At 52.6% G+C, this 26,663-nt stretch overlaps 2 protein-coding genes across 2 annotated transcripts; one reads left to right on the forward strand and one right to left on the reverse strand.

Annotated features, from left to right (window-relative positions):
- Window positions 1-2,295: 2,295 nt before the first annotated feature.
- DLX1 (distal-less homeobox 1) lies at window positions 2,296-5,196 on the forward strand. Its single transcript, XM_066637694.1, has 3 exons — window positions 2,296-2,608; window positions 3,263-3,462; window positions 4,942-5,196. Exons 1-3 carry the CDS (start codon window positions 2,296-2,298, stop codon window positions 5,194-5,196), a joined length of 768 nt encoding a protein of 255 aa, XP_066493791.1.
- Window positions 5,197-21,391: 16,195 nt separating this feature from the next.
- Window positions 21,392-24,807, reverse strand: DLX2 (distal-less homeobox 2). The gene is made up of 3 exons (XM_066639367.1): window positions 24,435-24,807; window positions 23,976-24,160; window positions 21,392-21,787 (listed from the first exon to the last, which is right to left on the reverse strand). The coding sequence occupies exons 1-3, from the start codon at window positions 24,805-24,807 to the stop codon at window positions 21,392-21,394; spliced, it is 954 nt and encodes a 317-aa protein (XP_066495464.1).
- Between the last annotated feature and the right edge of the window lie 1,856 nt (window positions 24,808-26,663).

Below are 26,663 nucleotides of genomic sequence, written 5' to 3' on the forward strand. Positions count from 1 at the left end.
TTATTGGTGTTCTTCCATGCCAAAATGTGTGCTTGATTACATAGATTGGGTTCTGTGCGCGCCCTCGACAAATCTAGGTGTAACCGAGGAGGAGAGAAAGGGGGAAAGAAAGAGAAGTTCAGCCCAGGCCAGAACTGGGAGGAGGGGGGAGTCTCTCTCTCTCTCTCTCTCTCCCCCCCCCCCAAGGCTGTTTAAACGCGGCAAGGGCTGCGTGCCTCGCTATTAGTGTTAAATATATGACTAATTATGCGTATGAAAATTAAACATCAGTGTTATGCTAATGGGGCCGCCTTCAGCTGTGGATCAGAGCACTTGAGACTAGCATTTAATCAAATGAATCAGTAACTAATACAGCTGCACGTGTGAACTTTCCCCAAGATCATTCCCCACCCCCAGCGCCCCCCCGTCCCCCTTCGCCCCGCCGTCCGGCTTCTTCGCAGTCGTACACACAGCGCTGCTAAATGAGGGGAGTCATAATTATTAGCCGGCACTTTCTAATTATGCTACGCCGAAAAGTCAGTTGGGATCCAGCCCAGAGAGGAGGCCTGGCCGAATCAGCTCCAAAAACCCCCCACCATTGTCCCCTTGGAGGTTTGGGCAAGCGAGAAAAGCAAGTAGGGGTGCTTGCTGAACCCAGGTTCAGGCAAACACACCACTTCAGAGCTGGGGGGGGCTCGGTGCGGATGGGACTGTTGGCCCTCCAAGAGGGACCTCAAACAAGCCTCTTTACAAGCCCTGTGAATCGACTCGGAATGTGCTTGTGAGGACACTGGCAGCCTTAGTGAGCCATTTCCTTTGCTGAAGGGCTAGCTAGGCAAACTTCCCAGTGACACAGAACTCTTCACAGTGCCACAGATGCAAACTAGAACGAGAGCTGGTTCCCAGCCCGGCCACTCCAAACTGCACGCTGAAAATTCCTGGAAAGGACGTCTCACCCAGTCCATGCTACAGGGACGTGAAAACCCTCCCTTCCCTCCAAAGGTATTGAGAGGGTACCCTGAAACAGCATGCTGGCTATGGGTACCAAAAGCGGCCACTTGGGATTGGGAAGACGGGTCCCAAGAAGAGAGCAAAGAACCTTCTCCAGCCAGCCAACTTGGTGAGCAGCATAGTGAAGAATTCGTTTGTTCTCCTGGTGGTCTGATGCAGAGTGCTGTGGTGGTGGGAGTGGAAGAGTTTGTTTGTTTCTCCAGTAGTAAGTAATATTCCTTCACCTTAAGCTGCACTTTCTGAGGCACTCTAAAGTTGGCATGCTACTTCGACCACAGAAGCTGGCTGGCTCTCTCTCTCTCTCTCTCTCTCTCTCTCTCTCTCTCTCTCTCTCTCTCTCCAGCGCAGAGATCCCCATCCACGTTTTGCTTTGTTTTTGCAAAGACACCCTCCACGGAGCATGCCCACACACCACATGCATGCGCGCCTTCAAGCACATCAGCAGCTCACTCACAGCAACCTCGGTGACACTCCGCAAGTTTGTGCAAGCGGAGGGCTGGCTTCCTTGGGCGCACCTCAGTGAGGAGTGTGGTGTGTGGGGCTGAGAGAGGGGCTTGCAGTCACATGGTTGCCCGATCGCCTACCCAGTTAGGACCTCATCTCATCATAGCTGGAGACGCAGAACCTGGGACCCCTCCAGGAGAGATCTGAGTCACAACAGCTCACTCCAAGGTGGTGGTCTTGGGCAGAGAGGGGGAGAGAGAGAAAGCCAAAGTCCTTCTTATCTGTCCTCCTTGTTTGCTATCAGGTTATGTTGAAGATTAGTCATTGGTGATAGTGGGGAAGGGAGTTGGAGGCTGGGGGGTTCTGGATCCTCGCCTCCCTCTCCCCTGAATTCCCCCCTGGGGTGGCTGCCCCCTTCTTTCCGCCCCTCCTTGCAGTCTCTGCTCCCCCCCCCCCCCGAGGTTGCTCGGCTGCTCCCTCCGCGCCGGCCAAGTCCAGCTCCTCTCCTTCTCCGCTGGTTGCTCGCTCGCTCGCTCGCTCACTCGCGGGTCCAGCCGGCGAGCCCCCTAAAAGCGTCTCCGGCCAATCGCGCGCGATTATGCCAGACGGTGGGCCAATCAGCTCCGCGGGCTCATGCATATTCATAGCTTTTGGCTGAGTCAAAGCTTTTAGGCGAGTTTGTGTAGATCTCCAGCATCCTGCTTAGACTTTTTCAAAGAGACAAACTGCATTTTCTTATGAATGGAAAGTGAAAAGCCCCGGGCCTCTTAAATTGGGTCCTGAGAGAGGGAGGAAGGGAGAGCCCCCCAAAAGCAGGCGCAGGAGAGGGAGAGAGAGAGCCACCCAAGGCAGCCGCGAGCAATGACCATGACCACCATGCCAGAGAGCCTTAATAGCCCTGTCTCAGGCAAGGCCGTCTTTATGGAGTTTGGGCCGCCCGGGCAGCAAATGCCTCCCTCGCCCATGTCCCACGGACACTATTCCATGCACTGTTTACACTCGGCCGGCCACTCGCAGCCGGACAGCTCCTACAGCACAGCTTCGTCCTTCTCCAGACCGCTGGGCTACCCCTATGTCAACTCGGTCAGCAGCCACTCGGCCAACCCCTACATGAGTTCAGTGCAATCCTACCCCAACAGCGCCAGCTTGACTCAGACCCGGTTAGAGGAGACAGGTACGTGCCGCTTGCCTGCAGGGGGAGGGGAGGGAGGGGAGCTGGGTTAGGGCGGGCGGGGGGGGGCAAGGCAGGAGGGGGAGGGGGGCTGCGGGAGGACCCCCAAATTACAGCTAGGGGGGAAAGCCCGAAGCAAACAATCCCCCCAAATTTACTCTCCCTCCTCCAAGAGAGCCTAATAATAATAATAATAATACTAATAATAATGCTGCCCCAGATCCGCTGGAGTTTGCACACAAAGCCTCACCATGCCCGGCTGGCAAAACCCAGAAAGAAATTCCTCCCCCCCCCCCAGATGTGCGCCTATTAGGCTCGGCAATTATTTATTGCGTAGCGCTATAAACAATGTATGCAATTAAGGGTAATTAAACCTAAAGTGCTGCCGCCTGTAAAAATAGCAAACTTTTTCCTCGGGCGAAGGAGCTCCGGGACTGCCAGCTCTCTCCGCCTCCTCTTCCTCCTGCGGCAGCGGCAGCGGCAGCCTCTCTCGCCGGCCCAGGGCCGGTGGGGCTCCGGGGCTCGGCCCCGGAGGAGGCGGAGGGGGAACAAGACCAGCCGGGGGGAGAGCTGAGCAGGGCTGAGGCCGGAGGTCTGGGGGGGACTGGCCCGCGCGCGGACTGACTCTTCACCGGCCCTGTGCGTGGCTTCTTGCAGGGGCCGAGACGGAGAAGAGCACCGTGGTGGAAGGAGGCGAAGTGCGCTTCAACGGCAAGGGCAAGAAGATCCGGAAGCCCCGGACGATCTACTCCAGCTTGCAGCTGCAGGCTTTGAACCGGCGCTTCCAGCAGACCCAGTACCTGGCTTTGCCCGAGAGAGCCGAGCTGGCCGCCTCCTTGGGGCTCACCCAGACACAGGTAGGCAGCAGCGAGAGCAGCCGCCCCGGCGGCAACGTGCCCCCTGGGCCGAGCCTGCCCCTGCTGCCCCCTCCGCCCTTCACCATCGCACGGTTCTGAAGAGGCAGATCAGTGGGGAGAGCGGGGGGGGGAGACACGCGTGGCCGAGCTCCCAGAACAAAAGAGCCCCGGGAGCGTTCAAGTGCCTTCCCTTCCCATCACAGCTCCCAGCCTTTCAGATCCCCCCATCTTTGCCCTCCTTTAGACCTCTTCCTTCCTTCCTTCAAAAGAAGTGGTTTCTTTCCCTATTTAAAAGTAGTGGGTGAAGGGCTCCATTTTAGTCCCCAGATTTCGCTCCCCAGATTTCACAGAGACGCTCCCCAGATTTCAGCGGCAGTTGTTGCCACCAGCCTGGTCTACTTGCAAGTAAGCCCCTCTCTGAGTCCATCTCGCTTCGCTCCCAAGAAAGCGGGCCGTAGTTGTTGCAGAGGTGAGGTGGGTTTATTTTGGACCTGGGGGGGGGGCTTGGTTGCCCATTTCTGGCGGCTCCTGGATTTCTCCTCCTCCCTGGGTTTAATTTCTCGACTTCCAGGTCTTGGAGGAGTAAGAGGGCTCATGGCAAGAGCTGTTCCGGCAAAAATTGTCCTTCCCTCCCCCTACATCTACAACGCACGCACACATAGACACGCACACTTGCCTCCCCACCAGCCATCAAACCCTCATCTCAGTTGAAAGGAGAAGAGAGAGAGAGAGACGTACAGAAAAATGTCCTCCTGCCACCAGAAGGGATCCACCTCTCTTGCTAAAGCAGAACATTTTTCTCTGCTTTGAAGTAAAATGTCATTTGAGTTCGGACTCTTTTTCCTTGTGAATGCGAGGCCCGTCCCTAACCTTTGACGACCGTGATCCCAGAACACGATCCGATAGGGGTGGGTGGGTGGGTGGGAGGAAGGAGATCCCACGTTATTTCAGCGCAGTTATTGTGTTAAGGACTAGGATGCTCTTCCGAACCAATTTTCTCTGGAGTTGTGTACCGAAATACACAGATCTCAATCTAGGAAGGGGGAAAATGTGCCTATTTCCATCTGTATGTCTTTTTTTTTCTTGCAAGAGCCTTAGATTTGCTACCGATCTACTCATCCATTCTTGGGAAACTAGTCAGAAGACTGGTCAAAATATTGTTTCCTGGGGGGGACGGGACGGAGCTTCCCCGCAAAGCAAGGAAGGAGAAAATAGTTGGTGCGCCTTCATTTCCAGAGATTTGGCCACCCGCGCGAACGACGTTGACTTGTATCAATCAAGCCTCCCTTGTTGGGGTCACAGCCAAGCGCTGCCTGGCGCCTTGGGGCTGGTACCGTATTTCCCTGGGCAGAGGCCCCCTTCGCCCCTAGATGCCCATTGCCCTGTGCTTCTCCATTCAACCCCCGGTGTCACTTCTTCACCCCCTTCTACTGGTTCTCCTCCAACGCTGTGCCTTCTTCTTCCTCCTCCTTTGGGCAGGTCAAGATCTGGTTCCAGAACAAGCGCTCCAAATTCAAGAAGCTGATGAAGCAAGGCGGAGCGGCTCTGGAGACCAGTGCCTTGGCCAACGGCAGGTCCCTGTCGGCCAGTTCCCCTCCAGTGCCCCCAGTCTGGAACACCAGCTCGTCGTCGGGTAAGAGCTCCAGCGGGACCCCGGGCACCTACATCCCCAGCTACACATCTTGGTACCCTTCGGCCCACCAGGAGACTCTGCAGCAGCCTCAGCTGATGTGATGGCCTGGGGAGGTTCTCTCTTTTCGGAGGGCTTCTGTCGGGTTTTTGTAACAATTGGCAACAGCGAAGGACCAGCCGATCGCCCCGTCGGCAGCAACACTCACCAATAAACAAAGACAAACAAACAAACAAACAAACAGTCAATCCCTGTTGGTCTGGGAAGAACCTCCTTGAACAGAGACTGCGCCAGGAGGAGCCAGCTAAGAGCGGGCCAGTCCACTTTGTCTCCCGCCCGTCCATCCAGGAGTCTTTGCAGCGCGGGGCGGGCGAGGCAGGCACAGATGCCAGGCGGGGCTGGTTCCCACCGCAGACAGCTGACGCGGCAGGCACACCCCAGCCCCCAGACCAGCCGGACAACAGCCTGCAAGCAGCGCTCCCTACCCCTGCCCGGCTTGGGGGGACCGTCGGAGGGGGCGCGAAATCTGTTTGTACGAGGAAGACAAACACAGCAAAAGCCTGTCCTCTGTCCGTCCGTCCGTCTGTCTGTCGTGTTTGTCTTGACAAGATGTAGGTCATTTCCTTCACCCACCCACCCCCAGCTCAGCTCAGCTGCTCGGGCCTCCGAAAAGGAACACAATTCGCCTCTATGGGGGGGTGCTTGTTTTGTTCTGTGCATTCTCCCCCCTCCCTCAATGTCCGTTGTAGTCCTCGGTGTACATTTTTTTTTTTTGTTTGTGGAAGGGGAAAAGGGGGGATTTTTAAATTATTATTATTTATTGACAAATTACCACTATGAGAATGATCAGCATCTTTGTTTTTTAAAATAAACCTCCGGGCAGATCTGGTTGGAAGAAGTGACGCTGTTTTGTTCATGCTGCTTGTTTCAAACACGCCACACCCGACTGACTGAGGAAGGGATGGTCAGGGGATCTCTCTCTCTCTCTCTCTGTTGTTTACATTCACTTTTCTTTTCTGTTTGGGTAGTGTGTCGAGTGGTTGGAGCCAACAACACTTACGGTTTGAACACTATGGTTTGGTACACACAACCACATGGGTGCGTGTCTCTGTGTTAGCATTCCCCCTTCACACGCTCCTAGTGCAAATGGGGGGGGGGGTGCCCAGCCCAAGCCTGACTAGACTCAGGGTCAAGTCACACCTGGTTCAATGGGGCTTCCGCCCTAGTAAGTATGTTTAGGATCGCACTCTCACCCAATGCAGTTTGGAAGCAGAGTCCGGTGTGAGCTGCAAAGCGCCTTGCTTCTGGTGGAGCACCAGCGTGTAGATTATATTGTATAATATATACACCAGCGTGTAACTTATATTCCCTATATACTCGGCATTTCCTAAACGGACAGCAGAGAAAAAAGATAACATGCCTCTTTGGCTCTGTGCAGCTTTAAAACCCAATTTCTTGATTCCCCTCCTCTTCCTCCTCACAGAATTGCCACTGTGAAGCCCCTGCACCCATTCTCACGTGCAGGCTCTGGTCGTTGAACACATGCTCTTAAGAATATTGTTCGGTAAAGATGTTGCACAAATTTTAGCTTTCCTAAAAAAAAAAAATGAACCAGATTTCTTTCTTTCTTTCTTTCTTTCTTTCTTTCTTTCTTTCTTTCTTTCTTTCTTTCTTTCTTTCTTTCTTTCTTTCTTTCTTTCTTTCTTTCTTTCTTTCTTTCTTTCTTTCTTCTCCCCCAAATTTGTTTTGTTTTGCTGGTGTGGCTGTGATATATGATGCTATGTGAAAACTGTTTTTTTTTGGCAATTTACTTGTGACCAAAAAAAGACAAAAAAGAGAAAGAACTAGAAAATAACCCTCGGAAGATGTGTGACCCCAGAGATCCTCTTGTTTTAGTGCTTTATATGTCAAAGTTTAATTTTATATTGAGAATGTTAACTTATTGCTTTGTATCTTGGGGAGGGGGAGAGAAAAAAAGAAAAAAACCCACCCCCAAACCCCAACAGCCCCTTGCCCAGCCATGCCCGCAAACATTTGTACATACTTATAAAAGTTTCTTTTGAGACAGTAAAATTATGATTTGGAAAAAGAGTCTCCGCACTTCTGTAGTTTCCTGCCCAGCCGAACAGAGATGGGCCTTTGGATTCTCCTCGGAAACATCCTCTAGCCAGGAAAGGTACAGGATTTGTGCTGAAAATGTGAGAGAACCATCAAGACCTTGTAGAGCCCAAACCTAGGCCTGTCTACTCAGAAGTAAGTCCCATGATAGTCAACGGGACTTACTCCCAGGAAAGTATGGATAGGGCTGCAGCCTCAGAGTTCAATCCTATGCCTGTCTGCTCCGAAGTAAGTTCCGTTATAGTCAAAGGAGGTTACTCCCAGGAAAGTGTGGATAGGATTATAGCCGTAGTCAGCTGGGGGTGGAGTGCAGAGGTGTCAGTGAAGAAATCATGCAATGGTTAATTATTGGTCCCTAATGGTTTAAAAAAAAAAATCGCCCAAGGTGTGTGTTGCGCTCAGGATCTGATTCTGATCTGTTTAAACCTGCTACACCGGTCGGATTTTATCACAGCAAACAAGGGAAGTACGAGATAGTTTAGTGCTGTGGCTGTAATGTTCTGAGCGGCTGGGCCTGCTGTTGAGGAACGAAGCTGTTCCTCTGCAGAGGGAAGGAGTCAAGAATCAGGAGTGCTCTTTCAGAGGAGGCACTACAGGCGAGTCGGATGGGACTGCCTTGGTGCCCCGGGAGGAGTTTCCAAGGGCAGCAAAACCCACGTAGTGACCTGATGAAGGCCACACTGCTGTTGGCTGTCCAACAGAGCAAGTACAATTCCTGGAAACAAGCGCAACGAAAGCCAAACTTCTGCCCTAACTCAGTCTCGATGAGGCTCCACGAGACTCCCCCTTTGTTCCTGCTCAGCTTCCCTTCTGCAATCTCCAGTGATGATGTTTGTTGGGGAAATCACTCTGAGAGGCCAAGGAAACTGAAATCGGATCAAGTCGAAGATCTGCTGGGAGACCTTCTCTCAGTGAAGCGCTGACACGGAGCCACCTTCCCCCCCCCCAATGGCCTTCTCCACTCTCGGGCCATATCTGCGAGGGAATCTAGCGGGACGACTCCAGGAGAAGGCCGGGCAGGTGCTCTGAGGTTGCTTGCAGGGCAGCGAGAAGCAGGGAGATGGGGGCAGCAGAGGTAGGGAGAGAATGGAGGCGGGGATCCTCCGGGATTTCGAAAGGAAGTCTTGGGCTTGGACCACAGGGCGGTCATTAGGAAAGGCGGCCACTTTCGAGGTGCTTTGAGCAGAGCCCAGGTGTGCCTTTGGTGCGTCTTTCCCAAACATTTCTCGTCTGTCGGGCCGCCTTGAGGGTTTCCACTTTCTGGGAAAACCCAAAGACACACCACTGCTTGTCAGCCCCCTTCCTGCTTTGTTCCTCAGCTCAAGCATTCCCGAAGGACACTGGTAGCCACACTCTGGTTCTCAAACGTGATGTCACCACCTCGCTTATACAGCTCCGGTGGAAGCCACAGAGGGGAGAAGTGGGGACCGGCACCAGAACCAGAAAGAATTTTCTGTCTGTGGTGATCCGAGCGGCATCCGAGGGGGATATATATATATATATATATATATATATATATATATATATATATATATATATATATATATATATATATATATATATTAAAATAACTTATAAATATAACAGTTATATAAAATATTTTATATAAAGTTATAAGTTCTATGGCAGAGAAGTTTAGCTAGGAGGTTTAGGGCAAAAAGGTTTTAATTTGGAAAGTGGTCAATTATCTCTTCAATTATCTCTTCAATTATCACTATCAATTATCTCTCTTCCCCAAGATTATCAAGATTATCAGGAATTATCAGGAGGAATTTGGGGGTCGTTCCATATTGTTTTCAGGCCATTGTCTTTCCGAGATAAAGGGAGACTTCCTTTCTGATCAACCGGGCAAGATAGAAAATGGATCGACAGGTCACTTTTCTGAGCTAAATCCGGGAACTTTAGAAGGAACTTAAATTTATCCGGCTCTGCTTTTCAAAGTAGTAGTAGTAGTAGTAGTAGTAGTAACGCCAAGTCCAGCTAAAGAACTGGCAGCTGTGATATGCAAGAAATAATAATAATAAATAAATAAATAAATAAATAAATAAATAAATAAATAAATAAATAATGATATGCCACTGACATAGTCTTCAGATACGCCAACCAGACTAGGAATGCTGCTAAATTGTTGGAGCCAAGAGTGTGTGTTTTTCCTATGGGGATCAATAGGTGGTGGTGGGGGGAGAGCTACCAGGATGCAAGTTCTCAAAATGCCCTAGCAAAGTAACGGGGAAATGCAAAGCCAGTCAGGCGGGCTTCTTGTGGGATCAGGGCCCGTTCCCAGAAGAGCCGAAGAGGGCCAAGAGTCCCGGACAGACCATCTGAGGGAGAGAGGAGGAAGGAAGTCCTTCTTGCTCCCTGCTGGTGAGGTCCGTATCCGAGCTGAGTGGGTGGGGAGAGGAGTCGGCGGAGGGAGGAGGCAGAGGTGGGTGGGTGTGTTGGAGGTGGGGAGTGGATTTCCGGGAGGCTGCTCGGGGAGGAAGCGAATGATAAATTGTATCGATTTTTGTTTTGACACGCACCCATTTTTCAATTCTGGGCGATGAGTGATCAAATAATGCGGCCCTCTGGCTAATGTACTTGCCGGAGAGAGATAAGGCACCACAGAGCGGGCAGGCGGGGTGTAGTGGGGGGGGGGGGGAGAGAAAGAGAGAAAGGCAGAGTTACAGGAGCAGGATCGAGGAGAGAAACCAGACAGGCCAGGGGAGAATCTCAGCCTTCCGACTGGGGAGGGGGGTGGGAAGAAGAGGAGCGCTTGCTTGGCCTGAAGGGACTTTCTGAACATCTCTGACAGGTTTCCTGTGCCGCCCCCCCCGTCAGACTCAGCCGCCACCCGATCCTGAACCCTCCATGCAAAGTGGGCAGCCACTGCTCAGTCTCTAGGGAGCACACCTGGAAGCGAACGGCCCAACCCTGGGTCTGCACGCAGGATCCAATAAATACTTGGGAGCCCAGACGGCCGAGGGATGCTGCACGGCGCCCGCGCTTCTCCTGACTCCACCAGGTCTTCAAATGGAGAAATGATTCGTTTGCTCCCCGCGAAGGCGGGCTGGAGGTAGCGCCCATTAGCAGGAACGCGGGCCAGTGTTAATCCCGGCGCGGGGACCTCATTAATTCTGCCTGGTTCCCGACGAGCAGTTCATCAAATATCTGATTCGAAGAAGCTCGTAATGAGGATATTAATTAAACTCGGAATCAGCCAAAGGGGCTTCTATTGGAACAATACCTCATTACAATGATTAAAAACTGATTCCGAAGATTGTCCCTCCGCAAACACAACCCTACATCTCCCCATGGCAAAATGCAATTTAGGGATAGATATTTTGTCCCCCTTGTTGGCGGGGGGGGGGGGAGCCTCTCTCCTGCCCCTCTTTTCCCAACACTTCTGCAATAGGTTCCGCAGAGCTTAATGATCATCCAAATGACTCCCTTTTTTTTTTTGCAGCTCAGGCAGACCCCAAAGCGAGCTTTACAGCTGCAGAACCCAAGAGGGTCAGCATCATTTCACTGTATTCTCTTCTTGATTACAAGCCGAGCCCATCAAACACAACATAATTACAGTAATTTCAGGTTTATTTATTCTAATGCAGTTTCCCCATCTCTGGGGTAATTATGAGCAATTTTTTCGCCCAGGGAATCTTTTTTGCATTAACAAAAGAGAGAAGGCTCTGAAAGCCAAATTTGCTGCGCGCTGAGAATGGGGGAAGAAGGGAGGCGAGGCGCAGGCAAGAGAAGAGGTGCGAGGGAGCTGCCATCTCCCCGCCAGCCATTCGGCGGGATTGGAGGGCTGCAAATTGCTTGCAGGTGTACGGAGCGGGCCTGTCAAAAGGAAGGGGCTGCCCAAATGAGCGAATGCACAATGTTGAAGTAATGAAGACGGGCTGAGCAAAATTGCCAAACAACAGATACCTCTTGAGTATGTCCTACCAGGGGAAAAAAATCCACTGCAGCTCAGCCCTCCCCTTCCTCGTATTAAAGACCCCCCCCCCCAATACTGAGGGACATGTCAGTCTCCTAGCAAAACCCAGCTGTATTCTCTGCCTTTTGAAGAACTTACATGAAGTCCCACTCGGTTTACATCCATCTGTCTTCTCCCCCCCCTTCCCTTTCCCACTCGCATCTATCTCCAGGGAAGTCCGCTGCTTGTCCCCTGCTGACATCGTCTTTGACCATAACGGAGGTGTGAACACAGGTTGGTCTTCCAAACCATACTCAGGTGGAGAAACCACTATGGGTATATACACAGACCCCCCCCCCGGAAATTGGCACCCGCACCCACACAAACGCACCGAGCCCGCCTAATTATTTTCGTTTCTTAAAGCACGCTCGATTAATTTGCAAGACCAAACCCCTTTCAATGGGCAGCAAGGATCAAAGAAGAGAGCGAGAGAGACGGCAATCAAGAGACGGACGGACTTCCTCGTCCTAGCAGGCTCTCCTTACACGCCCCAGCTTCACATCCTGTCCCTTTTGCTCTATTGCAAACAGGTGGGGGGGGAGGAGGGCGAGGGCGTTGGGAACAGCGTCTGATTCCCCCCTCCCCACTGCTCGGTCAGTACCACCAGCCAGCGAGCTTCACACGGTCACACACCGCTCCACCGCCAGGCTCTGGTCGGGATTACCCTCCAGTTCAGTTCACAGCGGAGGCTGAGAGAGCAGAAACCACAAGCTGACTTTGCTTGACATATATCTACGCTACAAAGCGGATTCCTCGAAGACAAGCGCCCCCCTCCCCATATCTTTCCACCACTGCACTATAAATCATTAGGGACCAATTCGCCCCCACCCCTTACACACAGACACATGACAAGAAGTTTTGATGGAGGAATTAGCTGGTGCATAAGCTGATCAGCCTCACCGCCTTGTATCGTTCTGGGAAGTGTATCGACATAACCATAAAGGGGGGGGGAACATCACGCACGCACACACCCCACCAGACATGGAAATCGTGTGACCGTCACCCTGACTTACCTTAGATGCCAATTTCCATTCAGTCTGGATCCCATTCTTTGGCTTGGGGGGGCAGGTTGGAAGGTAGCACGGTGCTGGGAAAAATTGCAGGGGAAGCAGAAACAGAGGAGTGGGGTGGGATGGGGGGAGAGAAACAGCCGTGCCACAGGAATAAATATCCACCCAAAAATGTGGGCTGGAGATCCCTGGTAGCCGAGATTCCTGAGCCTCTGAGCGCAGGAGGGTTTTCGCAGCTCCGCTCTCGCAGAATATCACTGAAATTTTCTGCTATATAGCCTCTGTCTTTATAGCTGATGGGGAAAAAAATTGCAGATTATTAGCATAAATGTTTACTCTTCATTACGCTGATGACATTGTGCACTCGAGATCTTGGTAATCTTTGGGAAAATTATGAGTAATTTTTAAAAATTTTAAAGCAGCGGCAGTTACGGTGCAATTCAGGCTAATTCTTGCGTAGGCTCCCGAACGGATATAATTATCGAGGAGTCAAGATGTTATGCTAAAAACTATGCATTGATATTCCCATTTATTATGTACATACAACTTTGACAATGTTGATGCTTGAAATAGCAGGAAATTGTCTTGCGCAAAAATTACAGCCCATATTAGGACATGTGAAATTGCGAAGAATTAGATCGTAATTGCAGGCTTTCAGGCGGGAGAGCCAGAATGCTCCAACTCGTGCAAATGTGGATAAAATTACAGATCAGAGCAAAAATTAGGGGAAAAAAAGGGGGTCTGGGATTTTTCAAGTTGGCTATAGGATTCCGGAAGTGTCTAATGCCACATGATTGCTGCAGCTTTAGGGGAAATAGGCTCCTGCCTCAAAGAGGCTCCTTTGGTCAGAGCGGCTTTAATTGAGTTTCTTGGGTGTTCTCTCCCTCCCCCCCCTTTTAATAGGGCCAAATGAGCAAATTGCTGCTCAATGGTGAGTGTTCACCAGGGCCTCCCCTCTCTCGCCCCCCCTCAACCCCCACCACAAGTTCCAGAGGGAGATGATTCCCTTTGCTCGGGTTGCATTCCAGGGTGACCCCACCAGTCTGGAAAAAGGAAGGTGAGGGAGGGGGGAGTTAATTACACCGCATTATCCCCCCCCCCATCTTGCGTCTTCCCTCCTGCTCCCCGTTCCCCTCTCCCCCGTCAGCAGGGGCGATGGAAACAGCAGGCACGTTCCGAGGGATTGGGGGGGGGAGCAGGAGGGAAAAGGAAGGAAGAAGGGGTGGATACTGGCCCGAGGGCCCACAGGACAGGGGGTTCAGCTGAAGATGAGAAGGTGGGGGGGAGCACCAGCAGGATGTCACAACCCTGATCATTCTGGGGAAAGCAGGGTGGGATGGGGAGGGGCGTGTACGTCTGAATGAGTCAATCAGCACCACTACCCTCTCCTCATTTCCCAGCTCCGCTGGGCGGCAGAAGGTGGGGATGGGGGTGGAAAAACGAACCTTCTTCCCTCTCTCCCCCTCTGTTATGCGTGTTGTTTTTTTTAAGAGGTCGATTTTTTTTTCTTGGACATGTGAGGTTTCCTACCCACCCCCCGGAGCAGTCTCTTAAAGACAAATAAACGCAGCAACAGGGCGACAAGGTCTGAAAGGGGCTCATTGTTGCTGAAGGCATCTCTCGCCGGCTGGATTCCATCGGTTTCCGGAGAGAGAGAGAGAGAGAGAGCCAGGATATGAAGATGTCCACTTCGTCCCTGGCATGTTCCGGCATGATTGGAGCCAATAAAAGCAGCGAGTCCCGACCACTCTCAGAGCCCTAACAAAGGGATGGACACCTCTGATCTCCAAGTAAACGTCTGCGAGACAAAGCACCAAGAAGGCCCCCCCCAGTGGAGTGTCAGCCTAGAAGAACGCAAATGCCTCTCTCTCTCTCTCTCTCTAGTTATAATTTTCAACAAACGCCGCCCTGTCCTGTCTTCCAGCTCCTCTCCTCTCCAGCTCCCAGTGGGCAGCTTAAAGGGAGGGTTCTTCTCCACAGCCCCGGGGAGGAATGTAATGCCTGGTAATGTACCAATCAGGGCCAGAGACATCCCAGTTCCCGAGGCGCCTGACCTCTGTCCCTTCTGGATAGCGAGGCCACCAGAAGGTGCGGATTGCAGCAGCGCGACCCGTCCCTGGTCGCTCCTGAGACGTCTTCAGTTTAGCGCTGAAATACAGTGTCTCCTCCTGAGACCTTCCTGCCTTCCGTCAGGTATAGTTTCCCCAAACTGCACGTGAGAAAGCTAGGATCATGCTTCCACACACACGCACACCAGGTGCAGCTACTTCTCTGGTTACCTACACCCAGCCACTGACCCTGAAGGGAAGTACCGCGTTACCAGTTTGGCACCGGTGTAGTCACACCCATTCCTAACCCGGTTCTGCCGGAAAATCTCCCACGAGTGTGAACCATCAAACCAATTTGATACTTCCCCAAATGGTACAGACAGTTGGCACCTGAAGAAAAGAAATAGCTCAATATGGAGAAATCTGTTCAATCTCCTTACCAACAGCTTTAATCCTTCGCAGATGAAATAAACAGAATTATCTTTTTCCTCCACATCTTTTTTGGGAGTTACTTCTTACTGAGGCTGCAGTCCTCTCCACACTTATCTCATTGACTCTAGTGTGACTTACTTCTGAGTAGACATGCATAGGAATGGGCTCTTAGACGGTTGCGAGCCCAACGTTATACACACACACAGAGGAGACCTTCCTCTCTTTTTCAGAGATAATAAGCATAATAATAAGACAAGGAATATGTATATATCGTTTTTCTTTTTTTAATGTTTACAACTATAAACCGCCTTGACTTAACTGCTGAAAGGCGGTCTATCAATGCACAGAACCCTCGTCAGACTCTTGTGGCAATCTAGAAGTAGTCAAACGATAGGCTATCAGGGAAGACTTTTCATCAAACTTCCTCTCAATCTCTTGCAAGGCGTGCTGTGAGAGAAGGCGATGGAAAGGGACTTTTTGTTTACGAATCTGCAGGTGTTTCTTTACACAAAGAGGTCGGTGCTTTTGGGGGGGATGCAGACACATTTCAAAGCAGGCTTCAGTAAGTGGGCACTGGGTTTCTCGCTTAGTCTCCAAACCACTTTAGGGGAAACTTGGGAAATGGTATAGAGTTACATCCCACTTATATCCCAAACGCTGACCAGAGCAAGGCATTCTTCTATAATTCCTTCCGTCCCTTCTCTTCCTTCTCAATTGCACTTAGGCTGTGTCTCCTGGTGTGCACTGCGTGAACACAATATCTGCACAGCAAGGTATGGTGTAGTGTGAAGGTGTGTGGTATTTGAAGATGGGGGGGGGGTCTGTGAGCCCAATCCTAAACACGTCTACTCAGAAGTAAGCCACATTATAGCCAATGGGCTTATTCCCTGGTAAGCGTAGATAGGATTGCAGACTACCGCTGCAATTCTATCCACACTTTCCTGGGAGCAAACCCAATTGACTATAATGGGAGGTACTTCTGAGTAGACCTGCATAGGACTGGCCTCTAAGGTTGCAATCCTCCCACACTTACCTGGGAGTAAACCCCCTTGACTATGATGGGATCTACTTCTGACTAGACAAGGATAGCATTGGGCTCTAAGTCCCTTGAGGGCTCCTAGGCTGACATTGGAGAAAGCGCGCCCAGGGACGGGCTTTCCAGTAAGCGAACCGAGGGAGCGGCCGCGCTGGCACCTGAAGCCGTGCTCAGCGGGTGACACGTGCGGCTCAGGTGTGCGACTTACACGTGTAGTCCCAGTTCTCCTACGCCTGGCGCAGCTCCCGCGATGGGCGGGGGGGGGGGGTTGTCCCTGCTGCTTTCCGTCCCGGGCTTTCTGGGCAGGGAGGATGGCCAAGGCGAGGCTGTTGCATCGTTGGGCGGCAGGCCAGGCTGGCCCATTATTTCTTCTCATTTTGCAGCAGGCCCCGGACATCCCCGGCGGGGCGGAGGGAGTGCTGACAGAGACCCCTTGTCTTGGAGGGAGCGGAGTGTGTGGGAAACGCTGCTCAGCGCCGCGCCTGGGGGGGGGGGGCTGTGGAGACTCCCTCGGGCCGCCCCTGGGCTCGCCCGCCCCGTCCGCAGGCACCGATTCTCACACTCCCCCAGCCAGCCAGCCAGCCCTGCTCGCTCGGCCTCCGTCCCTCCCTGCCCTTCTCCGCCTCCTCCTCCTCTCCTTCCCACCTCACCCCCTTTGTCTGTCCCGGGTTGCAATCTTATCCACATTTACTTGGGAGCAATCCCCATTAGCTACAATGGGATTTACTTCGGAGTAGACATGCATAGGATTGGGCTCTCGGAGGGACAAGACTACGCAGGGGGCTGACTTGTCCTAGGATGCCCTTTCTCTCTTCCCCCTCCTGGAGCAGGATCTCATCCACCCCGCCATCCTTTCCAGCGCGCCCGGGCTGGTGGGTGCTGTGACCGACAAGTCCCTGCCCGCCTCAGCTCCCGGCACCCTCCCCTCCTAGGATCATGAACGCCATCTGCCTTGTTGTAGAGACTGCAAGCAGGGGATGCGCCCGGCTTATCGGACGGTGGTCTGCCAAACCGAAATAAGTGCTGGTTCTGTCGTTTGGTCCCTGGCGCCGCGACAGACTAACAGCCCAGTCCTATTCACACTTTCCTGGGAGTAAGCCCCATTGACTCCAATGGGACACTTCTGAGTAGACATGCATAAGATTGGGCTGGGAGGCTGCAATCCTAGACACACTTTCCTGGGAGTAAGTCCCATAGAACACAGTGGGACTGACTTCTGGGTAGATATGTCTAGCATTGCGGCTGCTCCACTGGAAGGCAAGAATACAGTGCCGCTGTCTGTGCGGGCAGTCGAGCCCAGCAGCTGCGGTGCCGCCCGCCTGCCTGGCCCCCTCTGGTGCCAAAGCCTGTTGCGTGATTCCAGCCCAGACTCCACATTCCCCGCCTGGGGCGTTTTGGGGCTCAGGCCTCTTAGTCATCCTGTCTGTTTGGCTTCGCGCTCGCCTCTTCCTCCTCCCTCCCTCCTCCTCCTCCTCCCCTCCTGGAGGTTCACCCGGGCGCTCTCCGCGCCGCTGCCAGCCAGAGAACAAGGAGAAGCACACATTCCCCTCAGCCCCAAAGGTCGCCCTCCGCTCGGCCCGGAGCTTGCAGCCGGCCAGTGGCCACCTCGCCCTCCGCTGCCAAGGGGCCCTCTCAGGCCACCGCGCGGGAACAAAGGGTGCCTCCCTCGCCCCCCCCCCACTCCTCGGCCCTACAGAAACCACAGTTTGGGCCCAGCAGCAAAGTTAAGAGCAGTTGGCAGAGAAAGGCTGGGCTCTCCTTAACCCTCCGAGCACCTTGACTGGTGCCAGGGGTGGACACAGCACTTTGGGGACTCGACACGTTTCTCGAGGCTGTTGATCATCTGAATAGAAGTTACCTTGGCAAAGGCTGAAAACAAAATAAAACCAAGGAAGGCCCTTAACTGGGAACTATTATATGACCCGCCCTCCACCCCACCCTCCAAACTAAAACAAACAACTCCTGAAGCAGCTCGTGGTGGAGGATCCTCTTTCTTGTTCGCCAACCATTGGGAGCAGAGCCTGAATGAAATCATGTCCAAGGAGAAGACAGAAAGGGTTGGCCGCATTTCTCTAGAAAAACGGAAGCGACTCTTTTTCTAGGCCACATTTGGGGGAAAAAAATCAGATCCAGATTTAAGAAATGCAGCAGCGAAATAACAAAAGGAGGTGCATCTGCGTCACTGAAGGAAAATGTTCATTGAACCACCGGATGTTAGAACTGGAAGGGACCTTGGAGATCATTGATCGAGCAGTCCTAGTCATGTCTACTCAGAAGTAAGTCCTATTCAATTCAATAGGACCCAGGTTGCAATCCTATCCACACTTACCCCGGAGTATATCCCCTTGATTGTAATAGGACTTACTTCCGAGTAGACATGCCTAGGACTCCCATTCTAACTCCCTTTGAAGTGCAGTTGGGTTTCAGTCCCAGTTTCATAAGGGACTTGAGGAACTGTCAAAACGGAATATACCTTTAGGAATCACTGGGGCAGTGAAAACAATGTAGCACCACGAAATCAGTACCAATTTGGTGAGGAGCTCCTTGGGACTGTACGCAGCCGTAGTTCCACCGGCACAGCTTCATTGAAACCGCTGGGCCTAAGCACAAGAAGAATCAGCTGGGCTGGCCCACGATGACCCCAGATGTAACTGTTTTTGTGACCACTTTCAAATTACGCAACCGGAAGAATGTGTGGCACCTTTGGCGGCTAAGGTGGTTTATCTGTGGCTTCCACAGGCACCAACAGCCCACTTCGCTGGAAGCGTGAAATGGGCGTGAAGGAGGATCCGTATGTTGTCAAGCTGGTGTCCCAACATCAGCTAGTTTGTCGTTATGGTGCTATAAGCACAGCATTTTTCTTTTTGGGCAAGACTTGGTTGCAGTATGAATAGAGCTCTCTCTCTGAGATGTATGTTCTTTATGCAGGGTAAATTCCAATAGATCAGCAAAGCCCAGAACTAGAATGGTGTTATCCTGCTAAAGTATCTAGAATAACTTCCAAGGTGGGCCAAAAAAGAGGGATATGAATGTGCTAAACAAAAAGGAACGAAACAGCGCACTAAGGGCCCAATCCTAACCAATTTTTCAGCGTTGATGCAGCCGAATGCTGCCCCAAGGTAAAGGAACAAACGTTCCCTTTCCTTGAGGAGACCTCTGTGACTGCTTCCCCCCCACCAAAGGATGTAGCGCACACACCCCATTGGTATGGGTGCATCATTCCTGGAAAGTTGGATAGGATTGGGCCCTAAGTACACAAAGGGCCCAATCCTATCCAACTATTCCTGCACCGATGCAGGTGCCAAACAGCATGCGCTGCATCCTGTGGTGGGGGGCAATCCAAGAGGTCTTTCTCAAGGTAAAGCCCCTTCTCCACGGGCTGCACTGCAGCTCCATCGGTGCTGGAAAGTTGGATAGGATTGGGTTCCAAACCATGCCTCTAAAGCTGCATAGGTTTGCATCCCACTGGCCCCCTGACAAGCACGTTCATAGATGTAGTGCCATTTCTTACGGGGGGGATGGGGAGGAAGAGAAGCCCCCACTATCCCAGCTCGCCCACAATGAGCCCTTCACTGTATTCACGCACACACTCACACGCACGCACAGAGCAAGAGGCTGCATTTCGAACCAAGGTGGCGAACGCACTTCTCCCTGCGTGCCCCGGCCGCGCCACGTCCAGAGGGAAGGAATGGATGGAATCAGTTACCCACCGTCTGAACAGCGGCAGCCGCCGCACTGCTTGGATTCCAGCGCGAGGAGCAGCCAGGAGACGGTCCCGGACTCCCTTCTAAATGCCTGGTGGCGCCACAGGCAGTGGGGAGGGGCGAGCGAGGAGGAGCGTGCTGAGTGATTCATGGCTGCGGAGGGAAGGAGGGTGCTGGCTGGCTGGGGAACTGGCTGGCTGGCTGGCTGGCAGCAGCAGGCGCCCTGCGAAGCTCCACTGAGTCTGCGCTCCCCTCTCTTTGGAGGATGAGCCACCCTCATCTGTGCAAAAAGTGTCGGGATAGGAAGTTCTCTCAAGACAGTCCCTTCACCACGTGTTTCCAAAAAGGAACACGGGGCGATGTGGTTCTTTCTGCTGGGAGGCATGTTTGGGCCCAGTCCTATCCAACTTTCCAGTGTTGATGCAGTCGCAACAGAGGTCCCCTTACCAGGAGGAGATGCACCCTTCCAGATGGTCTCTCACCTTGAGTGATGCAACCGCATCAGATGTTCCATTACTTGAGGAGGTGTTCCCTACCAGATGTTCCCTTACTTTGAGGAGGCCTCTGTGATTATCCCTCCACGGAAGGATTCAGTGCATGCCCAGCTGGCACAGCTCCATCAGTGCTGGAAAGTTGGATAGGATCGGGCCCTTTGTTCTTTAATATGCAAGAAATACCACGAGGGGGAATTAGGACAAAAATCAGTTGGGCGACCCTAACTTGAAATGAAATGGTTTCTAACCATTCCAAGTTCCCCTTTAGGTGAATGTGGGAGGTTCAGAAGAAGAAAAAGTTCTTAGAAGCCAGGACTGACCGACCAGACGACGTGCAAACAATAATTTATTTAAATAATCTCTTCATATTGTAAAAGTAACATTGAGTCATGTTTTGTTTGTTTTTGTAATAAATAACCAAGAAAATACCTTTTTTGTTTTTTATGCTTTAAAGGTTTAAACAAGGAGGGGAAAAAAATCAGTAGCTTATTATTTTTGACAGCAAAGAGGGAACGATCCAACAGAACAAGAAAGTATGGAAGCTGCCCAGAGAGAAAGAGAGAAATCGTGGCATTAACCAATCTTGGTTCACAAAACAGAAACAAATACAGGCTGCAGAACTGAACATTTTTCTCCCTTTTTTTTCTACAAAGAAGCGGTGAGGGGAAAGTCAGCACAAACAGCTTTATTACAAACATAGTTTTCTTTGTGAAGAAAAAATCCTGCAAACATTTAAAAAAAGATAATTTAAACACAGCTGGGTTCCTTTTTCCATTTTAAATATCTACATATAAAAATTATTTCTCTTTTTCTCAACATCAAAATGAGGTCATCTGCAAAGGCACCTATAAAAACGTTTACAAAAATAATAATAATAAAAAAAATTAAATAAGAAATTCTGCACTGGTGATACAATGAAAAATGGGGAAAAGGGAATTTGTATTTTATTAAATAAGGGATGTATTTGCTGAAGACAAGGGGGGGGAAACTCAAGGCAGATGAAAGAGGATGTAAAATACACAGGGGGAGGGAAATGACCCTGAAGGGGGTAAATTTTGGAACCAGTTTGCCACCCAGCTTTAGCCAGATCCCATGGTTGTCAGTGGGAATGTTGCCAGGGGTTTCAAAGGCGCTGATGGGCTTAGGAGTGCTGTGATCTGAAGTTGGGTAAGAGGGGAGTGCAACCAGACTCTGGTGAGGTCCAGAACTTCAGGGGAGGACGCTCACCTGGGGTATATAAAGTACCACCAGGCCCAGAGCGGCTGTTGAGCCACACTGGGGTGGGGAGTGGAACAGTACTGGATCCTTCAACAAAGCACCAGGAGTGGAGTGGGTAGGGCTCCAAAAGCCTATCCACACTTTCCTGGGAGTAAGCCCCATTGACCATAAAGGGACTCACTTCTGAGTAGACAGGCCTCGGATTGGGCTCTATCTCGGCTCTCCTGGGCTGAAGCAGACCACCTCCCCCTGGATCTCCCCTTGCTGGGTGTGTGTGCGTGTTAGAAGATGGTCCCTGCACTGACAGCCGCGCCGTGGTGGTGGTGGTGGTGGTGGAGGTGGGGGTGGGGGTGGTGCTGGTGAGCCTGCCCTTGCTGCAGGATCGGGGAGGCGGCGCTGGACGCCTGGTGGTACCAGGAGTAGTTGCCCAGGAAAGCGGCGGCGGAGGCCGCCCCGCCCGGAGCGGCGCCGGGGCTGGAGCCGGCGCTGCCCCCGCCGCTGGCCGCCCCGTTGCCCAGGCGCTGCGGGTGCGGCGCGAAGTCCCAGGCCGAGGCGGGGGGCGAGGAGCAGGGCGGGGAGGCGCTGCCGGCGGCGGCCGCGTGCTGGTCTGCGGGCAGCTCGCCGCTCTTCCACATCTTCTTGAACTTGGAGCGCCGGTTCTGGAACCAGATCTTCACCTGGCCAAAGGAAGGAAGACAGCAGGCGGCCGTGAGGAGCTGCGGGCCTGCAGAGCAGCCGCCCCGCCCCCTTCCCAAGCCCCACGCGAGCCCCTGCCCGCCCGCCCAGCCCTGCCCCCTTACTCCCCCCTTCCCGCCATTGATACCGCAGGGCAGGCAAGCTCCCCAAGGCCTCCTTTCTGCCTGGATTCGGCCTCCACCAGGCCGGAAGGGCTGCCCCAGCAAGTGGGGGGCGGGTAGGGGGCGAGAGGACCGCAGAAGACATCAGGTTGCCCTTCCCCCCTTCCTCACCCCCTCCCCCCAGCTCCCCTGACAGGCTCCAGCTTGCCAGGGCGCGGGTCTGGCGGTGTTGAAGGCTGGAGAGAGTCGCACTGGGGGGGCTTCACGGCGGCTGGGGGTGAGGGGCTGCTACCACGGGGCGCTCTGCAGCCTGGAGCCAAGACGGCAAAGTACGACAGGCTGGTCTGTGCAAGGCTGGCGCTCTCCTGGTAACAACAGGGCGGCAGAAGCCCTTGGGTGGCGGTGGCACAAGGGATTGACAGCCTAAGCCTATCCACACTTTCCTGGGAGTAAGCCCCATTGACTCTAATGCGACTTACTTCTGAGGAGACATGCAGTAATTGGGGCTGTGAGGGCCCGATCCTATCCAACTTTCCAGCACCGGTGCTGCCTTAATGCAGCCTTGAGGTAAGGGAACAAATGTTCCCATACCTTGAGGAGGCTTCTGTGACTGCCTCCCCACCACAGGATGCAGACGCCCCATTGGCCCAGCAGCACCGGCACTGGAAAATTGGATAGGATTGGGCCCTCAGGCTGCAATCCTATCCACACTTTCCTGGGAGTAAGCCGGAGTGCATATAATAGGACTTACATTTGAGTGGACAGGCATAGGATCGGGCTGTTACAAAAATAAGTCACATTAGAATCAATGAGTCTTACTCCCAGGAGAGTGTGGATAGGATTGCAGCCTTATTTGCGTGTGAGTGTGTGAAGGAGTTGTGATACAACGATCCTAGGCTTATTTCAAATTGAGTTGCACTAATAAATGTGTCCCCCCCCCATGTTTTTAGGGTAGGTTGCACACTCAAGACTGGATCCTTTTGTTTCGGGTCAACCGCCTGAGTTCGCTGTTCGTCAAAGAGCCGAAGAAGCAACAGGAGGAATCTGGCATTTCCTGCTCGCTCGGATTGTGAACGGGAAAGCGTGGTCGCCTGTTACACAACTTTGTCAGAAGGACCCGCGCGCTGGCTGCAGGGAACAGAGCTTGTTGCCTGCCAGGTACGTAAACTGGATCGATCGCGATATGTGGACTAAAGTGTGTTTATCTTAGGTGGTCTGATATACGGGCAACTCGATAATACAGTCCACGATCTGGCAAAGAAATACAATCCGAAAAACACTGACCTCGAAGTAAGTCTCAGTGGAATTCAGTGGGGCTTATTTCTACATAGATATGTATAGGATTGAGCTATTAATCCCGTTAGACCCAGGTTTGAGCATGCCCAACCCGGTGCTCCTAGGGCACGATCCAGCCCTATGTGATCCTTTTCTTTTAGGAGACCTCCCATTACTCAGAGTAAGAAGTGAAATACTGTCTTTTCCCACCGAAATCGCAGGGGCCTGAGGACCCAATCCTATCCAACGTTCTAGTGCCAACGCAGCCGCAATGCAGCGCTGAAATAAGGGAACAAAAGTTCCCTTACCTTGAGGAGGCCTCCCTGACAGTCCCCCTTCCCACAGGCTGCAGTGCGCCTCTGTTGGCACAGCTGCATCAGCTCTGGAAAGTTGGATAGGATCGGGCCCTTAAAAACGCTTGTTTGGATCCTGGCTCTGCAACAGAATCACACATTGTCTCCTGTCTTTCTGTTCGTTAGATCTGCGCCACGTGTATCGGGAGTGCGTGTTTGTGGAGCAGAGCCGTCCTGCAACAGTAGCAGGTACAGGTACTGTAGGTGACTGAGGCCACCCGGGTAAACCAAGTGCTGCTTTTCGGAAGGAAGGAGCCACAACACCCGTCAGATAATGGGAAAGGGGGACACCTCTTCTGGGTTTTCAATGGCAAAGAGTGTGGCAGGCAAGCTCCCTCCCGCAAATGAAACAGCAGCGGGAGATTTGTGCCAAGAGGATCCCGAGGGAGAGTCAGGCTGGAGCCGCTGCTGGGGCACCCGGTCAGGACTTCCTGCCTTACCTGAGTTTGGGTGAGGCCTAGCGAGGCAGCCAGTTCGGCTCTCTCGGGCAGCGCCAGGTACTGGGTCTTCTGAAAGCGTCGCTGCAGGGCTGCCAACTGGAAGCTGGAGTAGATCGTCCGGGGCTTCCGCACTTTCTTTGGCTTCCCGTTGACTATTCGGATCTCGGGCTCGCCGTCTTCTTTCTCTGCTTCGAGGGAGGAAACACCAGCGTGAGTAATCGGGCAACACACACAGGCTGCCTTTGGCGGGGGGGCGGGGCGGAGGATGACTTTTGCCTCCAAGCAACTTTGAGAGAAGGGGCCAGAGCCCAGGGCCTGGGTCCCCCCCAGCCCAAACATCTGCTCCTTCCCTTTTGCCAGGCTGCAGCAAACTAGGGAGGCAGAAGCGGGGCAAGGAAAGGGGAGCTACTCCCTAAGAAAGTTTATCCTCCCCCCCACCCCCCAGGCTTTGAGTCTTACCAGGATCGTTGCTGACGGGGGACGTCCGGGTCCCGTAGGGTGCATAGGAAGTGTAAGAAGCGGAGTATCCCAGATCGTAGCTACCGGCTTTGGAAGAGTAGGGAACCGTGCTGAGGCCGCTGGCGTGGTACTGGTAGGAGCCCATCTGTGAGTAGGGCGACCCGCTGCTTCCGTTGCTACCTGTGCTGCCTCCTCCACCGCCTCCGTGCTGCTGCTGCTGCTGGTTGGTGTAGTAGCTGCTGTCGGTGGCCGTGGACACGGGCAAAGTGGGAGATTCCTGGGGCTTGTGCAAGCCGTGGTGCTGGTGGTAACTGCTGGAGGTAATCTGGTTGGAATGCATGTCTGAGGCGAGGCTGTCAAAGACTCCAGTCATTCTGGTCCCCTGTCCCCGCCCCCTGCGTCCCTCCTCCCTCGCTCGCCTGCTCCACGCACACGCAGGAGGGCAGCGAGCAGCAGGGAGGGCGAGCAGCCGGCGTGGGTCTTCTCTCGGAAGCAGGGCGGGTGGCACGACGTGCCTCCCCCTCTCGTTTGGTGGCAGGCTGGAGACTCCACGCAAGAAGAGGGGAGATCACTGGGGATCCCTTCGGGTCGCTGCCGCCTCTGCAGTCGCTGCTAGAGGAAGGGGGCAGGAGCTCGCCGTCATCGCCCCTCCGCTCCCGCCGCGCTCAGAACTTTTGCTCTGTGTTGCTGCGCGCAGAACCTCCCCCGAGCAACGCTCAGCTGCCTCCTCAGCCGCCGCTTTACGATTGTCTGCGGCTCCGGGATGCTGCCAGGCGGGCATTTAACACCAGTCACGTGAGAGCGGGCGACGTCACCTAGCAACAGCCAATCAGCAGCCCCGCTCATGTTGCATTCTCTTTCTCTCGCATCCCTCCCGCCTCTCTCTGCCCCCCTTACCAGCCTTTGCTTCCCCTGGCAGTGCAGGCGCCTCGCATATGACACGTGCTGGGAAGGAGGGGGCGTCAAAAACAAAGCCCAGGATACGACGTGCGGGTGCGATCACAAAAAAGTGTGTGTGTGTGTGTAAAATTGTTCAGCCTGTAGGTTGCAGGTTAGTATCTAAACATATGTGTCCTGTGTGTGTGTGTGTGTGTGTGTGAGAAGTTGTTCAGCCTGTAGGTTGCAGATTAGTATCTAAACATATGTGTCCAGTGTGTGTGTGTGAAGTTGTTCAGCCTGTAGGTTGCAGGTTAGTATCTAAACATATGTGTCCAGTGTGTGTGTGTGTAAAAATGTTCAGCCTGTAGGTTGCAGATTAGCATCCAGCATATGTGACCTGTGTGTGTGTGTGTGTGTGTGTGAGAGAGAGAGAGAGAAATTGTTCAGCCTGTAAATTACAGATTAGCATCCAACATGCGTCCTCTGTGTGTGGCTGAGGGCGCAATCCTAACCAACTTTCCAGCACTGGTGCAAGGCAAAGCAGCCCCGAGGTAAGGGGACAAATGGTCCCATACCTTGAGGAGGCCTCTGTGACTGCCTCCCCACCACAGGATACAGTGCACGCTCCATTGGCATGGCTGCACGGGCACTGGAAAATGGGATAGGATTCAGCCCTGCGTGTGAGTGTGAGCAAGAGATATAAAAAGAGAGCAAGGTCCCATTACACACCTAGATTCTTGTTTGATTTTTCTTGACTTTTGTTAAGACTCGAAAAAACACTGCCTAATCTAGTCAGATCTGACCCTATTAAAACACATAATCATCCATTAAAAACACACCAAGAGTGATGCTGGCCCTATAAGAGGAAATCCACTCACCAATGCTTCGTTGTGTGTGCTTTCTCTGTAAACAGGATCTTTCTTCATGCATACATTTTATATTTGGAGATCATGGTGCTGTTTATAACCTTATCAAGTGGATGTGGGGGAAACAAAGGTGAGGTGCTTAGAGGGCAAGAGGACTGAGGTGAGTAGAAGGATGAGGAGGCTGCAAAGGCCAACTTTACTCCTGTAGGAAGTGTTGCCTTTTGTAAAGGCGTCTCTGAACCAAAGATAGTGATACTGAGCAACTTTAAATAGCTCTAGCCATGGTAGTTCCCTTCCCCCAGCATTCTCCCTGCTTTCATCAGTTTACACAACAGAACTTGCTTTGCGCATGTAGTTGAAAAGGTATAGCAATCATGCCTCTGAAGTTGGCTCTTTGCACTTAAATAAAGTAGGACCACTGAATGAAAGTCCTGATGTTAGTGTGTAAAATATGCAATGAATTACGTTTGGGAACATCTATTCG

The sequence above is a fragment of the Tiliqua scincoides genome, chromosome 1 (assembly GCF_035046505.1).
Source record: "Tiliqua scincoides isolate rTilSci1 chromosome 1, rTilSci1.hap2, whole genome shotgun sequence".
Lineage (NCBI taxonomy): Eukaryota > Metazoa > Chordata > Lepidosauria > Squamata > Scincidae > Tiliqua > Tiliqua scincoides.

Excerpts from the sequence above, each read along its gene's own strand:
- DLX1 (XM_066637694.1), top strand. The coding sequence starts at position 2,296 with ATGACCATGACCACCATGCCAGAGAGCCTTAATAGCCCTGTCTCAGGC. Across the intron at positions 2,609-3,262 it reads GACCCGGTTAGAGGAGACAG|GGGCCGAGACGGAGAAGAGC; the intron begins GTACGTGCCGCT and ends GGCTTCTTGCAG. Across the intron at positions 3,463-4,941 it reads TGGGGCTCACCCAGACACAG|GTCAAGATCTGGTTCCAGAA; the intron begins GTAGGCAGCAGC and ends TCCTTTGGGCAG.
- DLX2 (XM_066639367.1), bottom strand. The coding sequence starts at position 24,807 with ATGACTGGAGTCTTTGACAGCCTCGCCTCAGACATGCATTCCAACCAG. Across the intron at positions 24,161-24,434 it reads CCCCGTCAGCAACGATCCTG|AGAAAGAAGACGGCGAGCCC; the intron begins GTAAGACTCAAA and ends CCCTCGAAGCAG. Across the intron at positions 21,788-23,975 it reads TAGGCCTCACCCAAACTCAG|GTGAAGATCTGGTTCCAGAA; the intron begins GTAAGGCAGGAA and ends TCCTTTGGCCAG.